Source organism: Podarcis bocagei (genome assembly GCF_964188305.1).
Source record: "Podarcis bocagei genome assembly, chromosome: 4".
In the NCBI taxonomy this organism is placed as follows: Eukaryota; Metazoa; Chordata; class Lepidosauria; order Squamata; family Lacertidae; genus Podarcis; species Podarcis bocagei.
In genome coordinates this window covers 31876805-31900385 of record NC_138128.1, presented here as the reverse complement: position 1 = coordinate 31900385, position 23581 = coordinate 31876805, and the positions used below count along the sequence as shown (strand labels likewise).

The 23581-nt window shown below is 44.5% G+C and overlaps 1 protein-coding gene across 1 annotated transcript; it reads right to left on the bottom strand.

Annotated features, from left to right (window-relative positions):
* Window positions 1–639: 639 nt before the first annotated feature.
* Window positions 640–21590, bottom strand: AP1S3 (adaptor related protein complex 1 subunit sigma 3). Its single transcript, XM_081192787.1, has 5 exons — window positions 21476–21590; window positions 8773–8951; window positions 6107–6215; window positions 4804–4941; window positions 640–1053 (listed from the first exon to the last, which is right to left on the bottom strand). Exons 1-5 carry the CDS (start codon window positions 21476–21478, stop codon window positions 1018–1020), a joined length of 465 nt encoding a protein of 154 aa, XP_081048913.1. The 5' UTR covers window positions 21479–21590; the 3' UTR covers window positions 640–1017.
* Between the last annotated feature and the right edge of the window lie 1991 nt (window positions 21591–23581).

The following is a 23581-nucleotide window of genomic DNA, read 5'->3' as shown; positions in this document are numbered from 1 at the left end:
CTTCCAGAGATTGGGGGTGAGGGGCAGGGGAAAGGAAAAGTTCCATTATTCAAGTGCAAGGCCTCATGATGGCAGCATGACTTTTTGGGATACAACCCATTATATAGTCCCACGTTAGTTCTATCTTAGCTGTGAAAAATGTATTTTTTGTAGCGGGGGGCGGGGGGGGAGGAGGATGTGTCGTATTAACGTTCTCATTATAACTCACCACACTGACAAATCAATTAAGCCTGCCAGGGCCGGATTTAGGTTTGATGAGGCCCTAAGCTACTGAATGTAATGGGGCCCTTTATATGTCCAGCTGTCCTTTGTCAACAACAAATTGTCACTGTTTTTTGTGTTGAATATATGGTAATTTATGGACCTAATAGGTATCTAATGCCATTTGCACATAACAAGATATGTATTTTATCAAAGTAATTGTTGAACTGAAATACAATTAAAAAGAAGTATATTAATAGTAAAATGGCGGGCTCCCAAGAGAGTGGGGCCTTAAGCTATACCTTGTTTAGCTTATACGTAAATACGGCACTGAAGCCTGCTTTCAGAGCAATCCGAAAATGAGAATCCATCAACACTTCAACATTTTTGCAAAATGGTTGTTATTAATCCAAGAAAAATGACCACATTCGAAATAAATGTTTTTGGTTGGTTCGTTATTATTATTATTTTACAAAATTACACTGAATTGGTCAAAAACTGACCCAAAGTCATATAAATATATCCTTCAAGTGTTCTAGTATCCGTTCCTTGGAAGTGAAAGGCAGGTAGCTAAAAATTGCCGTAAAAACAAACATTCAATCAGGACAGCCAAGAAAGTTTACTATCATGCTCATATAAAATAGAATACATGTTTGCGCTATTATGGCTGACCTTCATCTTGACTATTGCATAGACAGCCCCCTTCAGGAGGGTTTGAGGTGGGAGGGGTTCATTGTTAAATAAAATCCAGGATCAGGCAGATTTTTGCATATACCATTGGTATGGAGCCTTGTTTTCTGTTTATGTAGGTTCTAGTTAGAAGGCAGGCTTGCTCATATATTCTTCCATTGTCTGCAACAAAGAACAATTAAGCTATTAACTCAGTTATTAAAATTACGCATAGACGATAATGTGACAGCAAGGAAATTGGTTCAGTACCAAGAGGTGCTTTGTAAATGATGAACATCTAGAGCACTGCAGCTAATTTGCGAAGCTAATTGGAGATCATTAACAGAATTTGTATGAATACTTGCATAAGTAGACTAATTCCCCTCTCCAGCTTAGTTTCCTAGCCAGGTGGGCTGTCCATCAAGCCAAGGGTTCAAAAATCACAGGGAGGTATATTTGGCCCAGTTAAGTGTTGCTCGCTCCGTTTACAATAGTCTAACATAGTTCCATTTTTTCCCAGCTGCTTGTACTAAATTCCTAAGTCATTTTTTCCTATATAATAAAAAACATCCAAAACTCCATGCATGTGTGAGATATCTATCTATCTATATGGGAGGAGATATATATAAATAAATGCTAAAACCCTAAAGCAGGGGTCCCCAAACTAAGGCCCACAGGCCGGATAAGGTCCGAGGGACCCATTTATCCGGCCCGCAGTGACCCACGCTGCCTGCTGCCGACGCCCGCTCTTAGTGGCGCGGTGCTACGCGGCTTCCCACTTCCAGGTCAGAGGAGCACTGGAAATAGCTTGTGCGCATGCACAAGCGTTATTTGTGCATGCGCAAGCATTATTTCCAGTGCACATCTGGGTCAGAGGAGGCCCGTGTGCACAAGCTATTTCCGGTCTTCTCTGACCCGGAAGTGTGCCGGAAATGGCATGTGTGCACGGGTATGGGCATGCACTCCCCCGCCCGATCGGCACTGGAGACACCAGCCCAAGGTGCAGTAAGTTTGCTGACCCCTGCCCTAAAGTGTGTCTGAGACCCATTTTACTGTCTTATGTGCTACATTTACATTGATTCCCACCACAGAGGGCTGAATCGCACAGAAGACATTTCCCCCATGAGGCATCCTGACTTTCTTTGGATACATGCCCTCAGGGATAAATGTGACACACTATTCACAGAGTCATACATACGGTTCCCACCAGCTCCTGGTATCATGTTGGCTGAGGGTTCAAAGATATCCCAGTCCAAGAGACGGGCATTTTGCCCAGCCAAAATGATCAAACAGATGCAGCAACCAGCCTAAGGAAAGCTTACACAATTTGGGACTTTTGTATAAAAGTATCCATTGTTTTTTCCCTCCCTGTCTCATAACACCAGAACTCATGGAGGTCCAATGAATATGACAGCCGGCAGAAAGTACAGTCAAACCTTGGTTGTCGAACGTAATCCATTCCTGAAACTTCCGAAACTTCCGAAACATTTGACAACCGAGGATCAAAGGGCAGTCAGCAAAGTCAATAGAGAAAAAAGAAAAAAAACTCCCCGGAAGCCATTCAGCTTCCAAAAATCATTCGAAAACCGGAACAGTTATTTCTGGGTTTTCGGCGTTCAGGAGCTGAAACGTATGGTAACAGAGGCCTTCAGGAACCGAGGTTTGACTGTACTTCTTCAGCCAGATCATACCTATGCTACGGAATTTGCTCCCAACTAGAAGAAGTGATGAGGGACATGGGTGTCGCTGTGGGTTAAAGCACAGAGCCTAGGACTTGCCGATCAGAAGGTTGGCGTTCAAATCCCTGCCACGGGGTGAGCTCCCGTTGCTCGGTCCCTGCTACTGCCAACCTAGCAGTTTGAAAGCACATCAAGTAGATGCAGTAGATACTATTTATCTATGCAAGTAGATAAATAGGTACCACTCCGGAAGGTAAACGGCGTTTCCATGCGCTGCTCTGGTTCGCCAGAAGTGGCTTAGTCATGCTGGCCACATGACCCGGAAGCTGTACGCTGGCTCCCTCAGCCAATAAAGCGAGATGAGCGCCACAACCCAGAGTCGGTCACGACTGGACCCAATGGTCAGGAGGATGATGACCTTTAGAGGAAGTGATGACCACCAACTTGGATGGCTTTTTTTAGAAGGATTAGACAAACTCATGGTGGATAAGGGCTATCAGTGGCTACAAAGGTAGCTGGATATGCTCTACTGCTGCCAGAGGAAGTATGCTTCTGAGTACCAGTTACTGAAAACCACAGAAGGGGTGAGTGTTGTGGCACTCAGGTTTCGCTGGCAGGCCTTACACAGGCATCTGGTAGGCCACTGTGCGAACAGGATACTGGACTAGATGGCCCACTGGCCTGATCCCTCAGGTGGTTCTTACGTTTTTATGTCCCAGGATCACACATTTAGATCCCCTTTTACTTCCATCCACACAAAATGCATTGCCTGGGAAGGCTAGCCACTCTGATGCGCAGGAACTTTAGTGTATGAACAGGTCCTTAGGAATTTGTAATATGTTTTGGATTGTGCTCTCTCTGTTTGCACAGCCAGCAGTTGCAATTACCACAGCTAGCTTATTCCAGTGATATTCACTCTAGGGCACGTAAGTGAAGCATTGAATACTGCTGGCTTATTGTCCATAACCAGCTTGAGCAAAGGTGCCAAAAACATCTCCCTTAGCATTTATTTATTCATGGCACTTTCAGTTCATGTCCGCCATATCTGACTGTTTAAAGAGGGAGCAACATTCCCACAAGGCTTTTGAATAACAGGCCCTACTCCAGGCATAGGCAAACCTGGCCCTCCAGATGTTTTGGGACTACAACTCCCATCATCCCTAGCTAACAGGACCAGTGGTCAGGGATGGTGGGAATTGCAGTCCCAAAACATCTGGAGGGCCGAGTTTGCCTATGCCTCCCCTATTCTATTTCAAAGGGGGATTTACCGCAAGGTCTGTTTTTGGCCCAAAACTGGGGTTGCCGCAGCCAGCTCTGCTGGTTTTGAAGCTAGCAGGCAGACCATTTATGCTTCCGCTTTGCTGCGCAAAATAAATCAATAAAAATAGCCAAGCACTTTTTAGACACTAAAAGGGCTGAAATGAACATTCCATCAAGGATTCAGCAAACGGTGTGGGTAACTGATGGTCACTTTTTCTATAAGAAAAACAACCAACACAAAGAGCTTCTGAATAGTTCGAGCCAGGGTTTATAGAATGCCAAATGCGGGTGGGAAATCACACAGCAACAGTCATCTATTTGCCCACCAGTCTGCTATTTATAATTTGCAAGAGTTAAGCTGCTACTTACACCAGAAAACCAAAGGTCATTTATTTAGGAATAAGTCCACTGAACTCCATGAGATTTCTCAGTGAACATGGATAAAATAGGCTGTAAAGCACGCACCTCCTAATGCTCTTTGACTTTTGACTTAGACAGCAGAACATTTATTAGCAAATAAATAAAGTCAAGCACATTATTGGAAGATTTGCGTCATTTGTACCTGCACCGGGGTGTGTGTGTCAAGTTTACACTGTATGAATTAATATTTACAGTGAAGATTGTTTAAATCGGTTTTCACCAACCTAGTTTCTTCCAGGTGTTAGACTACATTGTGCATCATCCTTAACCATTGGTCACACTGGCTGGGACAGATGGGAGTGGGGGAGTCCAACAACATCTGGAGGAACCAGGTTAGGAAAGGCTGCTTTAAGGATATTTTATTTTAATGGGGGTTTTTTTTGTTTGTATCTTTGTACATTTTGTGGTCTGCCTTATTCCATTCACCTGGCATTTGTAGACTTCATTTGGTTGTGACCTACAGCCCAAGCAATAAAACTTGAGCCAAACTAGGCATCAAGAGTAAAAATAAAATGACAAGAGAGTAGAGAGACCTGGATTTAGCTTCTCTCATACCTCTCTTACCTCTTCTTACCTCTTGTAACATATCAGCATCTTCTATAGCTTTCACTGCAGATTTTTTGGAAGTCTCTTGAATTTCCCCTCCCATCAGAAACTCATCAAGAATAAAGTACGCCTTTTCAAAATTGAAAATAATATCCAGTTCACACACCTGGTAAGGATTACAGAGAGAAATATTCAGGCACATTTATTATGGCATTGAGTGTGGTTATATGCACAGCCTCATCAAAAACCTGTTGTGTGTGTGTGCACCCTGGTGGCAGGCAGAGAACAATGGAAACACAGGACTGAAAGCATTAAGGAGGTTTCAACATGATAATATTTCAAAGGTGAGGAAGCATGCCATGATCATTTTACTTCCTTAACCACCAAGTTATCTTTTCAGTTGCACACACGTGCACCAAGTTACCTCTGACCTTTCACTCAGGGCTTGCATTTTACTTCAATCAGTTTTGTCCTATAGGTATAGGGTTAAATCAGGGTTTCCCAAACTTGGGTCCTCCCTTTTTAAAAGCACTGACGTATCTCCATTTATGCTCCCCGCTGTTTTTGCTCTCTTCTCCTGCTCTGACTTTTATAAAGGCTTAGCCTTATTTGTATGTGGAGGACCAGAGAGGAAAATAATCAGCCTACAGACAGGCAATGGGGGGGGGGGACAGCCCTGGAGGTGGCTTTGCAGTACCAGAAAGCTGGAGTGGGATGTTTCTCAACTGTTGGTGGATTTTATTGCTGCAAAAGAAGCGGTCTGTGGAATGAAAGACCTTCCTAATTAACAGGAGCCTCTCACTATTTATGCATTAAATTATTGTGTGGACTTCTCTTCCACCTTTCTCAATGAAACGAAAAAGTGAGTTCTAATATAAAGGCACAATGGAATTATAGAACTCTGTGAAAGCTACAAGGCAGCCCTACATTAAAAGCCCTGCAGTAGTCAATGCTCTAGAGATTACCAGAGCACAGATAACTATGGCCAGGTTGTCTCTGTCCAAGAAAAACAGCAGGTTGAGACTCACTGGGCTTCCTATGCTTCAAACGTGATCTTTTAGAGAAGGCAAAGAGGACCTGTGGCCCTCCAGAGGTTGTGGTGGTTTTTTTAAAAGCAAAGTTTTCCCCCCAAATAACTCTTTTCAGTTGAAACAGAATATCTTTACAGAAAATGGCCCAAACCTGTTATCCTAAAAACAAAACATAAACAAACCCTTGCAGGGAATCTCAAGTCAGCTCTGTGGACAGAAGAAACAACAAACATTCGACAGATATCTGACAAGGAAAACAAGCGGAGGCAGGTGTTTCTGGGGGAAACCTAGTAAACTTACATTGCCAAAATATCTGTCCAATAGCTCTACATAACGATGGACAACTTCTAGGGTCAAGAGTTCGTTATCCTGCTCTTCAACTGCACAGCAGAAATATAAACTAGCGTACCTGAAATTTAAAAATATGAAAATATATTGAGACCTATCAGCATTAATATTCACGCTCTTTACACGGTCAGTTACCCTGAAATATTTTTTCCCCCGGTTGCTTTTTCACATAATGAGTCAATTTATCTCAAAAGCAAGGAGAATAGCCCTTAATTAATTAGGCCTTTCATATAAATCCATCTGACTTCCTTGCCAGCACTAATGAAAATGACAGGATGAACATCATTTCAGATATGCAAACGTGGGCAGTTTTTGGTGCAATAATCAGAAGTAATGATAATGGAATCGGAAATAAAAGCTTGCTTTTTATCACATAAATCTCTCACAGCTCTGCATCCGATGCTATTATAATTGTAATTGTGTAATTGTATTATAATTGTGTTCCTTTTCGTTATGCTTTCATACAGGCCAGGTATTATACCTTCTCCATTGGCAGGGGGTTGGACTCGATGGCCCTTGTGGTCTCTTCCAACTCTATGCTTCTATGATTCTATGATTCTACTCCTGGAAGGGAGTAATGGTCACTGTGCATAAAGATGCTGGGGTGCAACTTGCCCACACAGCCTCATGACTGTTCTCACCAGTGCTTTCTTTTCCTGGGGGGGGGGAGGATGCAGGGGTCTGCAAACCCCTAAACATTTTGTGAATCAAAGTTTGGCCTCATTGAGGGGCAGTATTTCAATATGAGTAGGGAAATGAGAGTACCCCTAAACATTTCTTTTGGGGGGGGGAGCTCTGATCCTCACACATCTTTTCTGTGACCTTAAGCTTGGATACAGACAACAGCAGTTGAAAGAACTGAAGGCTGTGTCACAGGAAAACATTTTCCCCTTTTTAAAAGCACTGACGTATATATTTTCTATCCTGTTACAGGAGGGAAGGGGAACATTTTTCAATCCAAGGGCCACATTGCCTCATGGGGGTGGGCCTTCTGAGGGCCACATGCCAGTGGTGGGTGTGGCAAAAGTAGGAAAGGCCGGACAACACCACTCTCTTATTTTCCATTCTGCAAGCAAGAGTGATCACAGTTCAAGGACACATTCCAGCCAGGCAGAATAGCTAGAGGAAGGTGCCCAGCAGGGTCAGTGAGGGATGCAGCCTGGGCCAAGTCCTGGCGGTAGGGCAGAGAGGCTAGAGGGCTGATTTGGCCCAGGGGTGTGTTGCCCACCCTGCTACATTACACAATACGGACACAAAACTTGTATACGTTTTTGTAGTGCTTCATACTGAGGACCAAACTCCAAATTATATTAAATATGTCTTTTTCCTTGTGGGTCTGGCTTTCCCTTTCAAAATAGCATATAGATGAGGGGTGTTCATGGATCAAGTGCGTTTAACTTGTCTTTTTCTGCACAACCACCCTGACAAATTCCACCACGGCCATCAGACTGCTGGAGAATAAACACCAGAGAATAAACAGCAGTTTCATCCCACCCCCAACCCCCGAATTAGAAAGGAAAACACAAACAACACAGGGCAAAAACTGTGTTTACCAAAAATCTGTTAATTTGGCCTTAACATATGAAGGGGATTGATCTGTTTTATAGCCACAAGCAACAATGGCCTTATCATATCGCCTTCAAGGTTTCGCCAAGCTATGATCTTCCAAACGTTCTTTCACATACAATTTTCAGAAAGGCAGCTTCAGAAAGTTTGAACATTTCTGTACTTTCCTTTAAAACTGGGACAGCCTGCAGCATTCAGAAATACCCAGTGGAACAATACAGAGGAAGATCAATGCACTGGCATCCCATGAAAATCATTGCGAGTCCAGCACTTAATGGCAACTCTTGATGCCCATTCATTTAAAAGGCACTTCAGTAGATTTTATTATCTCAGGGAGGTGCTCTCCATGTTCATTCCTCATCTCAAATGCTGGCTCCAATTAAGTGATGTAAAGCAGGAGTATTCACATCTTGAATAATGCTCCTTAAAATTAGAACTATAGCAGGGATGCAGCCCTCCAGACCTCTTTCTCTGGCCCTTGGGACTCTTCTCTCCCAAACCACACACCTTGCCAGCCCTACTTTGCACCCTCAAGTGTTTCTGCATGGCTGGAATGTGTCCTTGAAATCCCGATTGTGCCTTTTGCTTGCCTGGGTGCAGGACAGAGGTGTGTGAGAGTTTGCATAGAAACTAGCCTAACATATTTACATTTATTGCTCCACTATCAACTTCTGCCTCTGGTCCCATCCATTGGCATGCAGCCCCCAGAAGGTTGCCCAGAATGGACAGTGGCTTCTGGGCTGAAAAATATCCCCACCCCAGTGTAAAACCTTAATCCTTTGATATAAACAAGCATGTCATGTATCTTGTGACAGGAATTAGTAGAATTCACTGGGCACAGGCTTCCTTCAAGAGATCATGCCTGCTGCCTTTTTTCTTTTTCTTTCCTACTAGTGGTAAGTACTACAGACATTTTGAATGATGTTCCTCTTGTTTGTCAGTTCACTCCACCAACGCAAACTAGATTGATCTTGTTTTGTTGTTACTTTGTGCTGCTTCTATGTGAAGCAACATGCTTTGTGTAAAAAGCCGACTTGTAAAACTACTCACACCTTTTGTAAACAAGCTTGAGGTCTTTCCAGTCAACAAAACTGCTCATTTTCTGGTTGCGAGACAAAATAATCTGCACAATTTCTCGGGTGATCTTTTTCTTCTCTTTTTCAGGCAGTGTAATAAACCATTTCTGGAGTCTTAATTTCCCTTGCCGGCTGAAGAGCAGTATAAACTGCATCTAGAGTAAACAAAACCATTTGGGGTAATATTGAGACAAAGACCAACACAACTTGCATTAACGAAACTGCATTTGAGTGAAAATATCTGCCCTGTTATCAAGGAAAACACTTAAAGTTCAGGAAATGATGAATAATAATGGTTTCAAGAGAACCTAGGGTTGCCCTGGGCTGGTTCAGGTGTAATATTAAATCATAGCAGAGATTGTGTACTTTAACCAAACGCAACTAGCTGTCTTCCTGAACTTTTAAACAAGCAATTGTCATGTGTTGTGCAAGTTCAGCTACATTTGGTTGCTTCCAGTCAGGGCCATGTCAGTAGTCCTTCAAAAGATCTTCAGCTTGTCGTTTTCCCATGTAACCAACTGTGCTGTTTTTTTACACAGGCTGTAGGTGAAGATCCTGCAATGGCCTTATTTATCAGGTTCATGCCTGCAGTAACCAAACACCACTATAAAAGAACAGAAAAACAGTGCATACCTGTGACTGCTGAACACACCTATCTGACTAAACCCAAATACCCCCAATGCAAACACTGCAATTATCAAAAGATGACGTCAGATTTTTGACAGGATTGTTCAGAACACACCTCAGTCAGAGTGGGGTGGGCCACCTAAAGTGGCAGGATTTGAGATTTCATTGAATGCATTTTATTTAATATACATTTAGCACTATGGAGGATGCCACTTTTTTCTCCAAGAGCAACATATCTTGCATGATATGAGATATCCAAGTCATGACCCATCATAATTATGCACAAAAAATAGCAAATATTTTATATCTGTTAATCACTTTTCTGCTTACAAAAAGGTCTGTGTGTTATACATTGGGATTGTCCACTTACCAAAACACTTTGGAGTTAAGTTGATTGTGACTGGCTCAAGGTCATGCAATAGGTTTCATGGCTAAGCGGAGACACTGGCTGTTAAATGACATAAACCAGGAATGGGAACCTGCGGCCCTCAGTCAGACTGCAACTTCCATTTGCCCTCACCAACACGGTCAATGGCAACGATGGGAGTTGTTGTCCAACAACAACAACAACTGGAGGATCATAGGTTCCCCATCCCTAATGTAGATTTTATTCCAAAGATGGGAAACTTTTCCAACCTGGCAGGCTGGATCCTTATCTCCACAAGCTCCGTGGGCCACCTATCAATCACAAAATGTCCTTATGATGGCAGGTGACAACAAACCTTTTGAAATGTGTTTCCATGCAGTTTATATGGAAGTGAAGGCTGTAACTTTACCTATCTCTCACTCTGTATCACATACAACACCAGGGACAAGACAAATAGGTGTGGTTTATGGAAATAACCCAGGTGGGCCAAATTTGAACCCCTGCCACGGGCCAGAGGCTGGGGACTGCTGCTCTAGTTTAATGATGACAAAGGTCACAATCTGCTCCAAGATGAACAAAGCACATGACTTGAAATTGTCTCAGCTTTTCAGGTAGACAGAATTACTGTATTTACATATAACAGGAAGTCCATCTGAAGAGGGTGCACCCACTTCCTGCTTCCTGATCTACTGCAGATACCCATAAATCCCTGTCTATCTTCCGCTCAGTCCTGAGTTCAAAGACACCAGTAGCATAGGCCTCAAGAGTTCTTTTTTTAAAAAAAATAAAAATTATTAACCGGCCAATCAAATCAAATTAAATCACATCACATAAATTCCGAATTACAAAGCCGAATTTTAAATTTTGTTGGGGGGACCCATATTTCAAGATCCGAAGGGGGATTCTGATCATCTTCTTGCTACTGCATTAATGTCCAAATCAGACCAAAACAGTCCAAACAGAGTTCATAATTCTATCCAGTCTTATCTTGCTGTTTCCACATCACATCTTGTTCATATATTTTCCCTTTTTTCTTTATGATCTCTTCTGATAGTCTCCTTAAGCCGATAAACACCAATATTAATCCTGTGTGAATTTTTCCGTTCTTCCAATCCTCAAATCGAGATGGTTTCCATATATCATCGCCTTCATAGATAACATCGCTCTTTCCATCATTTATCTCGCAAAACTGTCGCTCTTAAGTCCCTCTGAGGAGTTTCACCCACCATATAAAAACAGCTCTATTTCTCTTTCTCCTCCCAGACTCAAAACCTCCGACAGAACTTCCCAAAATGGCGACGGCATTTTTAACTGCGTCATTCCAAAGCTCTTATACATTCCACGCTCTTCTTAAAACATGCTTTGGTTCGAAAGTTTATCTCCACACAGCCTTAAATCCACAGCTTAAGTCCTTAAAACGACATTTCTGACTCGTGAGGGGAGGGGATTATTGTTTAATCACATAAGAAAAGAAAGGAAAGTTTTTTTCCCCTCCCCCATCAGTCATTTGCCATACCGTATCTTGGCGTATCTTCTCATGATTTATTCTTGTCTTGTTTTATCAGAGATCTCTTCTGTTAGCAGTCTTTACTCCCCCTCCTTCCTTGAAATATGTGCATTCCTTCATCCAAATTGTTTCTTTTGAAGTTCTTGCAGCTAGTGGCGCGGATCAGGGACGGCGTCCAGGAGTGCCGGAATCCCACAGGAGGGCTTTGTGCCTAGTGCCCCCATCCCCACAAATTCGGGGGTGGTATAGGGCACAGCAGGCAAGGGCAGTCCCCCCCACCATCCTGGGGGGGGGTAAGGAGGCTAATTACCCCCATCATAGCCTCCAAATTACCTCGTGTGGGTCGGAGAGATGTTATTGTCAGCCATCTTCCGATGCGCCCCCTAGTGTAGGCCTCAAGAGTTCTTGGCAGTCTTCAGCTTGTATTGTGCTCTAGGCCACAGTCTTCCTGGGCCGCCAAGCAAAAGTTTCTGTTGATTTAAAGAACTGAGTCACTTTGGGTTCAGTGACATCTCATCCATTTGACAATATTTCTCAGCCTGAGGCGATCAATGCATGGTCCAAGAGGAAAGGTTCAAAGCAGCGAACAAGAGAACACAGTGTGCTTTCCTGTTCCCTCTCCTAGCGTGCATCACAGTGACATAATTAAAAGGGAGATACAAGTGGTTTAATTAAGTAACAGTCGTCAAAATTAATTTGGGCTCCTGGCTCTCAGTCAGATTGCTCATCCATCTACACGGGATACTTCACCTTGCGTCTCTGAAACAGAAGTAACACTATCTGCTTGCAATATGCTGTGTATATGGAAGGTGGGTGGTGAGAGGAGAAAGAGAGCATAAGAGACACTTGTTGCCATGGGAGACACACAGCAGCTACTTATAGTAAAGCCACCAGGGCAGCAAAAAATTCAAGGTTTTTGTTGTTGCTGTTAACACTATTTTTTTCTCCAGATCATTTCACATTATTAGTACAAGCAGCACATCAGCAAGCTCTAAAGGCAGGACTAGAATTTCGTTATCCCTGCTAAGCGACAAGTTATTTTTATATTTTTCCAGCCCCACATTCAGCAGCGTAAGATTTTCATAAGCATTCCATCTGCTGGGGGAAGTGGCCAGCCTTAGAATGATCGCCAACATTCTGACTTTGTACATTGAAGTGAAAGAGTCAATAGCTATGGAAACCCTCCTAGAGCATAGGGTCAAGATCAGCTGTCATGGCAAGAGAAGGAGAAGGAGGCCTGAATAGGTCAGTGGAACAGCGGCAAGGGCAGCAAGAACCAGTGCACTTATCCTCAAAATCCCCCTTGCATATTAATTTAAGAAACTGTATTAGTGCCTGAAGAAGGCTAGGAAACCATGTGTTGTAATGAGAATGCCCTACAGTGAGCCTCTCCTGGGAGGGGAAGAGAACGAAAGCTTCCTTCTGGGATTTGTAACAAGCATCAGTTTTCCATTATGTCCAAACAAAGGAAACTTCGATTTTCACAGGCAACAGTTGTTAACAAGCCAGGATATCACCCCAGGAGCAAACTGTGGTTTCCTGGTTTCCTGCTTAAACACAGGCTTTCCTACTTAGACACAGCAAAGAAGCATTTCAGTTAAACACATTTTAAACTTTGTATGAGAACTTGTGTTGGCCAAAACAGAACTCCACTGCGCCATCTGGTGTCACAGTGTTATAATGTATACACAACACATATAAAAAGCCTTTTCTTTACCAATCTAGCCGAGTCCATAGTTTGCGCAAACCACGGTTTCCTGCATTTCTTTGTAGTTTTTGTGCTTTTGTCCAAACTGCAAGTGGAAGTCTCAGCTCTTCTCCCCCTTGTATGTAAAAAAAAGGGGGGAGCAGGAAAGTCTGAAGCTCACCACAACATGTTCTTATAACAACAACATCAGAGTTGGTCTTTATGTCTGAATGAAGCTTAAATCAGGACAACACACACCAAAGCAGGGGCTTAAGGAAATAGCAAGAAGGGAGTGAAGAGGCAAAGGAAACGGGCATACCTATATCAGAGAGATATAGATTTGCTAGGCTCACAGCTTTGAAGAACTCTGATCTACAGGAGTGTGCTCACATCAGCGCCTTAGAGCACAGTGGAGATGTGTGTGTTTTTAGTGTGTTTCACAGTTTCCCCTTCCCAGCTGCTCAAATCAGTGCAACTTCGCTAGTGTTGGATTAGTTTTCGTTAGTGTTGACAGCGGGGATTGTCGGACCTTACACACAATCTTAGCTAGAGATGCATTTGGAACAGCTTATAAGGACCCCAATCAGCATGAAGCCAGATTGAGAAGCAACATATCAGATAGTCTTCTATATGAAAGTGCAAGATACATATGCAGCATTGTGAACATGGATTTAAAACCCAGCGCTAGAAACACAGTGAGTACAAAATAAATCCCTCAAAACAACTAGTTCCTGAAATTCATTCTGATTGCACAGATAAAATATAACAGATAGAGTTCTACAGGATGTGTTGTTAGTGTGTGGAAACAGTTAAGATCCAAGGATCCCCAGCCATGCACTTCCAGATGGTAGAGGCATCAGGCACCATTTTAGCTCCTGGGTATCTTCACTTGTTAACAAGTGGCCAATAGCCAGGTGCAAAATGCTCCTGGCGCCTGGCAAATTTTGATCGCTGCTTGGGGCGTAATCTTCTGCACCCCCTCCATGAAAGGTTCTAGGTGTAAATGTATGTAAAATAAGCCATATTTCTTAAAGGCCTCCACTGTGCCTCCATTTCCCAACAGAGACACAACCTTGGGTGAGCACCTGGAACCCTCTGGATTCCTGCTACCGCTTCACATTTATCACATTTGCTTTTTTAAAAAGCTCTTGTCTACCTGCGGAGTCTGACCTTCCTCTCCTACCCAACCCACCTTCACTGGCTGATCTGGTGCATAACTCGGGCCTCCTCAAAAAGGGCCAGGCTCAGTAACGGAATAATTTTTTTATTAGATAATGTTTCCGTGACAGAGTGAAGGACAAGCAATGGAGAAGAGCACAACATTCCCGTGGAAACTGGGTACACACAAGGGGAATCAACAGCTGGGATATAGCAAGGCATGTGGCTTGCTTCCAGGGAAGGTCATACTAAATGCTGCAAAACCCTTGAGAAAAGCAAAGAAGCCATTTGGCTGGCAGCAAAACCTCACACTGGGCCCAGGGACAAGGGGGGACTGTATGTCGTCTGCAGCGACAGGAAGACAGAAGTTAGCAAAGCAAAATCAAGAACAACAGGCAAATGAACATATGCTTTGATATATTAGAGGGGTTTTAAAATAAAAGAGTCGTATTGATCCAAAGACACAGTAAATTCAGATAATAAATTGTTCCTGATAACAGAGGATCAGATCATTGCAACTACATTATATACAGACTGCCATTGCTATATCACACTACCTAGCAGCAACTGTTTTATTCAACAGGGTTAAGCTGTCCTTCCATCTCTCCCGCTGCCACACATACACCTTTTCCCCCCTATTACGGTATGTTCCTGTTCTGTTATCTCTCCTGCAGAGATTGCATGTACCCTGGAGCTAAAGGGCCATGTCTTTTTGTCAATCTAAATTTATTTGAATAATCAAAGGGCAGGCAGCTGGTATGTAAAAGAGCAAACAACTACCTAATATAAAGCTGTGAATTATCAAGCAGGCAGACCAGAAGGGTTTTCTCCAGCCTTTCTCTAAATGAAATTTATATTAAGACAAATCTCCACATTCTGTACCACTGACTACCTGGTGCTGTGAGCAAACAGGAAGAAGAGGAGGCCTGATTTTTCTCCCCTCCTTGGCTGACTAAGGTCTGAGGATGGAGCCTGACACAAAAAGACACAACACTTGTGCTACACAGTGTTTCCTCAAACTTGGGTCCCCAGCTGTTGTTGGACTACAACTTCCATCATCCATAGCTGGCAAGACCAGTGGTCAGGGATGATGGGAGTTGTAGTCCAACAACAGCTGGGGATCCAAGTTTGAGGAAACACTGGAAAAACAGAGGTGGGCAACCAAAATGACCGTGAGGCTGGAACTCCTTGTGAGGAAAGGTTTGGAGGTTTTTTTGGGGGGGGAGTATTAGTTTAGGGGTGGGGAAAATGAGAGTAAGAGCAACTATGAATGACATGTATACATTATGAACAGTATGGAGAAAATTAAACTATAGACTGCTCCCACATGATGCAGGGATGGCTCTAAAGACCAAAGAATAAGGATACCTGTGGCTATCTGTGCCCACAATAACTATGTTCTGCTTCCACTGTCATAGGCAGCATGCCTCTGAATATCAGAATTTCTCGTCATGGGACAATGGGGGAGTGCTTGTGAGCTTCCCATAGGTCAGCCACTGTGAGAACAGGATGCTGGACTACATGGGTCATTGGTCTGATCCTGCAGGGTTCTACTGATGTTCTTATAACCGTGAGGATATAAACATTGCTTAACCAACAACCTGATCCTATGCATGTTACCTTGGCAGCAAGTTCCCAATAAGTTCAATGGTTCTCACTCTCAAGTGGAAAAACAGTGGTACCTCTGGTTGCAGATGGGATCCATTACGGAGGTCCAGTCAGATCCCAAGGTTGCTGCAACCTGAGGGTCTCTCGCTTCTGCGCATGTGCGCATGGCGAAACCTGGTAAAATACTTCCGGGTTTGTCGTGCGTGCATCCCGAAGTTTGGTTTGGCTGTAAATCTCTTGCTACATCTCTCCAGAAAATGTCTGGTATTGCTTTAGTCTCCCCTGAGGCTTGACTTTCCAAAAAGAGTCAATGCTCTATAAGGCAACATGCACATTTTGATTTATTTTACTTTAATAAAAGTTTACGTGTCTGTAAAATTTCAACATCCACATTAGAACAAGACCTTTATTAGGATGAGCTAAGTGTCACAAAATAGCCAGCAAGCTTTGGGATTCGCCAGAACTTTTCATCAGGCTAGATCAGGGGTGGCGAACTTTTCTTTGATCTACCTCATATGCCAACTTTGACAGGAGGACAGGACAACCCACCTGTCAACCACTTGGCATTGTTATGAGGTCACCTGAGAGGGATTGCCCCACCCACCTGTCAAAATCCCTTGTGAGAGATTCCCAAGCATCTGGCAGCCAGCTGGCAGCCAGGCGCATGGGAACCACAGCGCAGGAGGCCCCATGCTTGGCACTTTGGGACGTGCTGAGCATAGGGCTGGCAAAATGCTTCATTCTCCCCTCCCTGTCACTCCCATCTTGTCACTCCTTCTTAAAACCTACCCAAGATGCAGACACGGATAGCTTGACTAAAACCAACCACCTTTTTCTCACTCCTAACCTTTGCATTCTGTCAACATCTAGCCAGATCAAGAGTTCTATTCAAAAAACCCAAAACTTGAAAGCTTTCACACTATTTTGGTGACATTTTGGTTGCCCTAATATAGTAATATTAATAATAATTTACTATTTACACCCCACTCATCTGGCTGGGTTTCCCCAGACACTCTGGGCGGCTTCCAACAAAAGATTAAAAATACATTAAAACATCAGTCATTAAAAACTTCCCTAAACAGGGCTGCCTTCAGATGTCTTCTAAACGTCAGATAGTTGTTTATTTCTTTGACATCTGATGGGAGGGCGTTCCACAGGGTAGGCGCCACTACCAAGAAGGCCCTCCCTGGTTCCCTGTAACTTCACTTCTCGCAGTGAGGGAAGCGCCAGAAGGCCCTTGGCGCTGGATCTCAGTGTCGAGGTTGAACAATGGGGGTGGAAACGCTCCTTCAGGTATACTGAAGGTATACAGACTTTGTGAATCTTCCCTACAGACCAACATGAGCACTTTTCTTCTTCTATATGTTTGTAAAGTTTCACACAGTTGTTCAGAAGCTTTCAGTCTGAGTTATCAATAGTTTCAAGTGGGTGGGTTTTTTGAAAATGTTTTGGTTTGATGTTTTATGCAACAACCAGTGATCAGCAAAGTCTTAGGAAACTTTCCTACAAGTTCACTTTCCTGAAAGCATTGTGCTACGTTGCCCAGAGATAAGCAGATGAAATGAGAAATCCATGTGTTTGAACTGGACCTGGAAGGCCTGGGTTCAAATATTAGCCTAGGTATGGAGTCGCTCAAGAAGTATGTGCTTCTCGGAGGAGAGTACACATTTACAACAGCAAAACACAAAGGCTGCTGTTTTTGACAAAAGCCCCATGCAGTGCTTTTTTTCTTTTAAAAAGTGTTTAGGGGTACTCTCATTTCGACTCAAGAAAAACCACCATTTTATAGTTCAAATCGGGGAAAATAATGACAGTAAATAGGCAAAAGTACAAAAGATTCACAAAATGTTAAGGGGTATGTGTCCCCCTGCGTCAGCCCAGGAAAAAAAAGGACTGGCCTCATGCCATATGCTCCCTCTCTATGACACTGATTGATTGCACTGCATTTATACCCCCTTGGCCCACCCCTAATGAGCTCAAGGAGGCACACATGGCTCACCCTTCTGCAGTTATTTCCCACAACAACCCTGTGAGGTAAGCAAGGCCGAGAGGCTGTGACCGGCCCAAGGTCACCCAGTGAGCTTCATGATCAAGTGGGAGCTTGAACCCTGGTCTCCCAGGTCCTAGGGACACAGGTGGTGCTGTGGGCTAAATCACAGAGTCTAGGTCTTGCCGATCAGAAGGTTGGCGATTCGAAGCCCCGTGATGGGGTGAGCTCCCGTTGCTCGGTCCCTGCTCCTGCCCACCTAGCAGTTTGAAAGCACATCAAAGTGCAAGTAGATAAATAGGTACCGCTCCGGCGGGAAGGTAAACGGCGTTTTCGTGCGCTGCTCTGGTTCGCCAGAAGCGGCTTAGTCATGCTGGCCACATGACCCGGAAGCTGTACGCCGGCTCCCTCGGCCAATAAAACGTGATGAGCGCCGCAACCCCAGAGTCGGTCACGACTGGAACTAATGGTCAGGGGTCCCTTTACCTCGCAGGTCCTAGTCTGGCAGTCTAATCACTCTGCTACACTAGCTCTCCACACCATAAAACACATCATAAAATGTAGCCCATGTCCCGATTTCATCACACAATGCTTTGCCCCACATCTTTGGCAGCTGCTTAAGGACAGGGAACATTTAGAACACAACTAATGGGATAAGGAGTTGACGCGGGGTTGATGCATACAGAAAAAAAAAATATATGGTTCTTTGTAAATCCTCCCCTCTAGCCTCAGCTAACCTGTCACAGATTCTGGAGTCACACTGGACTTCTGGAACACCCAGTGGCAAAGAGTTTAAATACATCCCTGGGTGTTTCCCTGCAGTAGGAAAGGTAGAAGCAGCTTAGTGAGGCAGGATGGTGTCTTCCTCCCCACACAAATTGCATCAGCAACCACTGCTATCCGATTTACATCCAAGGTCTGCAGAGTTTTGGGCCATGGGGCACAGCTGGAAACCTAAGAAACTGTCATGGACACCAGAAAAATACCCATTTCACAGAAGAACAAATGGATGATGCTTAGACCGTCCCACACACACTTGAAAAAGCAACAAGAAACATACCTATACATGCCCCCCCCAAAAACCCCACAAGGACCAAACAGCCAAGTGTCCCCCCCCCAACCAAACCACACAAAAGCCAAAAACTGGGAGAGACACCACATTGGGACTTCAGGCCTACATGTAACAGCAGAGAGGGCCCATTGTTCAGTGGTGAAACACACAGAAGGTCCTGAGTTCAATCGCTGACATCTCCAAGTAGAGAGAAACTGCTGCTTGAGGCCGTGGAGAGCTGCTGCCAATCGGTACCCACCAGGGATGGAGAAGCTGTGGCCCTCAAGAACTTGTTGGACTACTTCTCCACTCAGCCCCATCAACAGCAGAGTCGATGGTCAGGGATAAGGAGTCCAGCAACATCTGGAAGGACCAGATGTATAGAGCAGGCCTAGGCAAACTCGGCCCTTCAGATGTTTTGGGACTACAACTCCCATGATCCCTAGCTAGCAGGACCAGTGGTCAAAGATGATGGGAATTGTAGTCCCAAAACATCTGGAGTGTCGAGTTTGCCTAGCCCTGGTATAGAGTATTCCCAGCTGTTGTTGGACTACAACTCCCATCATCCCCAGCTGGCAGGACCAGTGGTCAGGGATGATGGGAGTTGTAGTTCAACAACAAGTTTGAGAAGCACTGAGCTAGATGAACAAATGATCTGGCTTGCTATCAGGCAGCTTCGCAGCCAGAGGAAAGTGATTGCCTTGTCTCCCTAACCGTGAGAGAGGAAAAAGTAGGAAGCTGCCGTATTCTGGCTGGCTGTTAGCATTCCATGATTTCAGACTGGGGGCATTCCCAGTCAGACCAGGATATGGGACCTGGGACCTTCTATACGCACAGCAGGTGTTCTACGACTGAAGAGAAGTGCATGGATTAAATCTCTTGGAAAGCCATCACCAGGCTGCTGATTTAGAAAAGCAAATAAGTTGGCTCCACCCAGCCTCCCATTGATTTGGTATTTTAGATAAAACTACTCACATTACCATTAATTGAAGGGCCTGTTTGAACTACACAAAGCAAAGTCAATATGAAAAGGGAGAGGGAGAGAGGCAAGTGAAACCACATGCAAATCGAGGGTCAAAATCCACCTGACAATAAGCCTCCAAAGGAAATGTACTACACATACCAGTGAAGTAGATAGGCCAAGGGGTCACCCATTAAGAATGGAACCAGGAGGAACCTGATTTCAGCTCAGGAATGTCGTCAGGCACCCTAAACTCTTGGCCACCTCATTCGTTGCTCAACAGATTAGCTCTGTTACTTGCTCTTTTACTTGAGCAGTATTAATGCATTGGCCCAGTTCTGCCCGCCAACCTTCGCAGACAAAATGGATTTTAGTTTTAGTGGATAACTAAACCACATCTGCTCAGAAGTCAGACCCAGGTAAGCGGAGTTAGGGTTGCATCTGGAATCAGAGGATCGCCACAGAGGTCCAAACTTTGAAGGATCCCCTCTGCGGGTTAAGTGCAGGCCACAGCATAACACAAGCAGAAGCTCAGAGTGAATGAGGAGCCACCACACTAAGGTGCATGCAAATCAGACAGCTGTAGATGTCTCGAGCCAGTGAGACAAGGCACACGGCACCACTGTCAGAAAACTCTTTGAGGTTGTGAGGCATTGCTAGCTAGAAGAAGGTTCCTTTCTGACCTGTGATGATTTCCCAAACCCAGATAGTGAAATAAGACCTTCCCAATTAACCCCACTCCCAACCAGGGAAGTTTTATTGCAATAAATTCCTGTATCTTTATATAGCAGTTTCTAGCGTCCCAAAGTACAAAGAGAATAAAATAACCCACCCAAACCTTAGCTGGAGAGGGGGAGAAACCCTTTGCTAACTTTTTTTCTAACATAGGTGTGGCATTCCCCTACTCTTCATACCTGCATGATAGACAGAAACCTGTCAGGTACAGCTTTCACCATCCCTGTACAGTGGTACCTTGGGTTATATACGCTTCAGGTTACAGATGCTTCAGGTTACAGACTCCACTAACCCAGAAATAGTACCTCAGGTTAAGAACTTTGCTTCAGGATGAGAACAGAGCAGCGGCAGCAGGAGACCCCATTAGCTAAAGTGGTACTTCAGGTTAAGAACAGTTTCAGATTAAGAATGGACCTCTGGAACGAATTAAGTTCTTAACCCGAGGTACCACTGAAATACCCCTTGCACAAGTTGGGGGCTGGGCTTGAACACAGAAACTGGGTGCGGTGGTCCCGGTTCCTGCAGCACTTGGCTCTTATCTCCATGCCCCCTTGACCCTGAACCAGCAACAGGTGGAGGAAGATATGCGCCAGCCAACTCCTGCCCTCTCCTCTCTTGCAATGTCAGAAAGGGAGAGAGCGCGCGTTCAATACCCGCGCAAGGGAAAAAACGCGGAAAGGGGGGGGGGTCGCTTAACTCTATAATAGCCGGTTCAAGCCCAGAAAGAGAGAAAAGCCCCCTGGGCAACCGCCCGACCCATCAACTCCTGCAAACTTTGCGTCCTGTTGCCGTTTCCTTGCAAAAAAAGGAACAGGAAAAGCCCAGCAGATGTTCTGTGCGCTTTTCAAGGGCGAGCCTTGCCCGACCTGCCTCTCTCCTGCGCGGAGGCTGCTTCACCTGGCGCCAGCAGGTAGTTCCTCCTCCCGGCTCCCCGGAGCCCCGGAGCTGTGTCAGCCCAACCAACCCCGCGCTCCCCCTCGGGGGTACTCACCATGGCTGCCAGAGAGCCGCTCCCCACCCCGGGTGGCTCCAAGCCCCGTGCCCTGTGCGGGTCTTCCCCCCTCCCCCCCCGCAGGCACAGGTGAACTCCCAGCCGCTCGCCCTGCTTTCCCATAATGCCCTAAACTGAAAGTTATTAACTCCTCCCCACCCCACTCCTCCTCCTCCTCCCCCTCCCGGGTCACTCCGGCAACAGCCCCAGGGGCGGGTTGGAGAGGTCGTTTTGCACCGAGTGAGTTTCGCGGGGAGAGGATCTCTCCTCCCCTTAATTGGGGACTGGCGCTCTCTAAGCGGAAAGATAAGAGTCCCCGGAGAGTTTTCCTCCTACCTGAGCGATGCTGCTGTTCTCGAGCGCTTTGCAGGGGAACAGAAGAAGCAAAAGGTTGGGTCTCGGCCCCGAGGAGATTGCAGTCGTGCGTTCTACTTGTCTCCTTTGGGGAGAAAGTTATAGGAAAAGAAGCAGCCGTAACGAAGAGATGGAAAACATAAGTACAGCATCTCCCACTTGTTCCGAGTCAGGATATTGGTCCACATAGCTCATTGTTGTCTACAGGGCTCTCCAGGATTTCAGACAGGGGCTTCTCCCAAACAGGGGTGCCAACTTGAATAAAAATATTGTGCATGTATCATTATGCCCCGCATAATCTTTTTTTTTTAAAAAAAGAAATTTATTTATTTGGTTTTTCAGATTGAAATTTTACAGTCACATATACAACATAAAAACTAGATTCCAAGCAATCTCTTGGACTTCCCTCCTCCCCTTTGTGGATCCTACTGTTACTTATTTCCTCCTGCATCTTTTATAACAATCCAGATCTTTTATCTCTCCATTGTATCCAAAATTCACCTTTAAACTACAGGTGATATTCCAATCCTACTAACGATTTTAACTGTTTACAATGGTCTTTAAGATAAGTTATAAATTTTCCCCATTCATTATTAAACTTTTGGTCTTCCTGATTTCTGATTCTATGAGTCATTTTAGCCATTTTGGCAGAATCCATCTACTTGATCTGCCATTCTTCTCTGATAGGGACTTTATCTGCTTTCCATCTCTGGACCAGTAACATCTGTGCATAACTGATCGCATGACGCAGTGCACACACACACAATGGGAATGGAAACGTCCATCAACTTTGTGGGGGGCCAGCCCCTGCAAATATTTTATTGTGGGGGCCAAAGCCCCTACAGCCCCTAGGAGTTAGTTCCTATGCCCTCAAGCCTGAAGATGCTCTGTGTGTGTGTGTGTGTGTGTGTGTGTGTGTGTGTGTGTGTGTGTTCCATTTAATATTATACATTCACATCATCATTATCCACTTTACTGCTTTGGCACTTTAGAGCCTATCAACTTCCTTCCCTCCTGGCTCATGGCTTTCAAAATTAACCTTTATAATCCATTGCATTTTGTACATTTTCCAATTCTAATTACACTCATTACAAAATGGCTCAACATTTAAATAAATATAGAAAGACAGAAAATTTCTTGTTACAGGTCTTCAGACAATCCTGCTAGCGATGTTAATTGCTTACAATAATCTTTCAGATATCGTATAAATTTACTCCAGTCCTTTTGGAATACTTGATCATGCTGGTTTTGGATTTTTCCTGTCAGCTTCGCCAGTTCTGCAAAGTCCATCATCTTCATCTGCCACTCTTCTTTCGTTGGTACTTCTTGTTTCCATTTTTGGGCTAAAAGAATTCTTGCCGCAGTTGTTGCATACATAAACAGTCTTTTATCTTCCCTTGGTATCTCTTCATTCACTATACCCAGTAAAAAGGCTTCTGGTTTTTTAACAAAAGTATTTTTAAACATTTTCTTTAGCTCATTATGTACCATTTCGAACCTGGGACTTTCAGCTTGCTGCTTTGCACGTTATGCAGAGGCACAACTGGGTTTGCTGCTGAGTATTTATGTCAGTGCTAGTTTAGGCTGTTGTGGGGCTTTGGGACAAGATGTGCACAGTGGAGCCCCTTGTCTCACAGTCTTAGACTCATAGAATTGCCGTGCAGGAATCTCAACATGCGGTTCCCCAATCCAATTTGAAACCACACTGGACCCTGCTTAGCTTTGCATATGTGCTAGCGGTTTCATTGCTAC

What these genes read in the sequence shown, in the direction of transcription:
- AP1S3 (XM_081192787.1), bottom strand. An exon ending in TGGACAGATATTTTGGCAAT is followed by an intron (nt 4,942 to 6,106) that starts GTAAGTTTACTA and finishes AATCCTTACCAG; the next exon opens with GTGTGTGAACTGGATATTAT. An exon ending in ATGCTGATATGTTACAAGAG is followed by an intron (nt 1,054 to 4,803) that starts GTAAGAAGAGGT and finishes TCTTTGTTGCAG; the next exon opens with ACAATGGAAGAATATATGAG.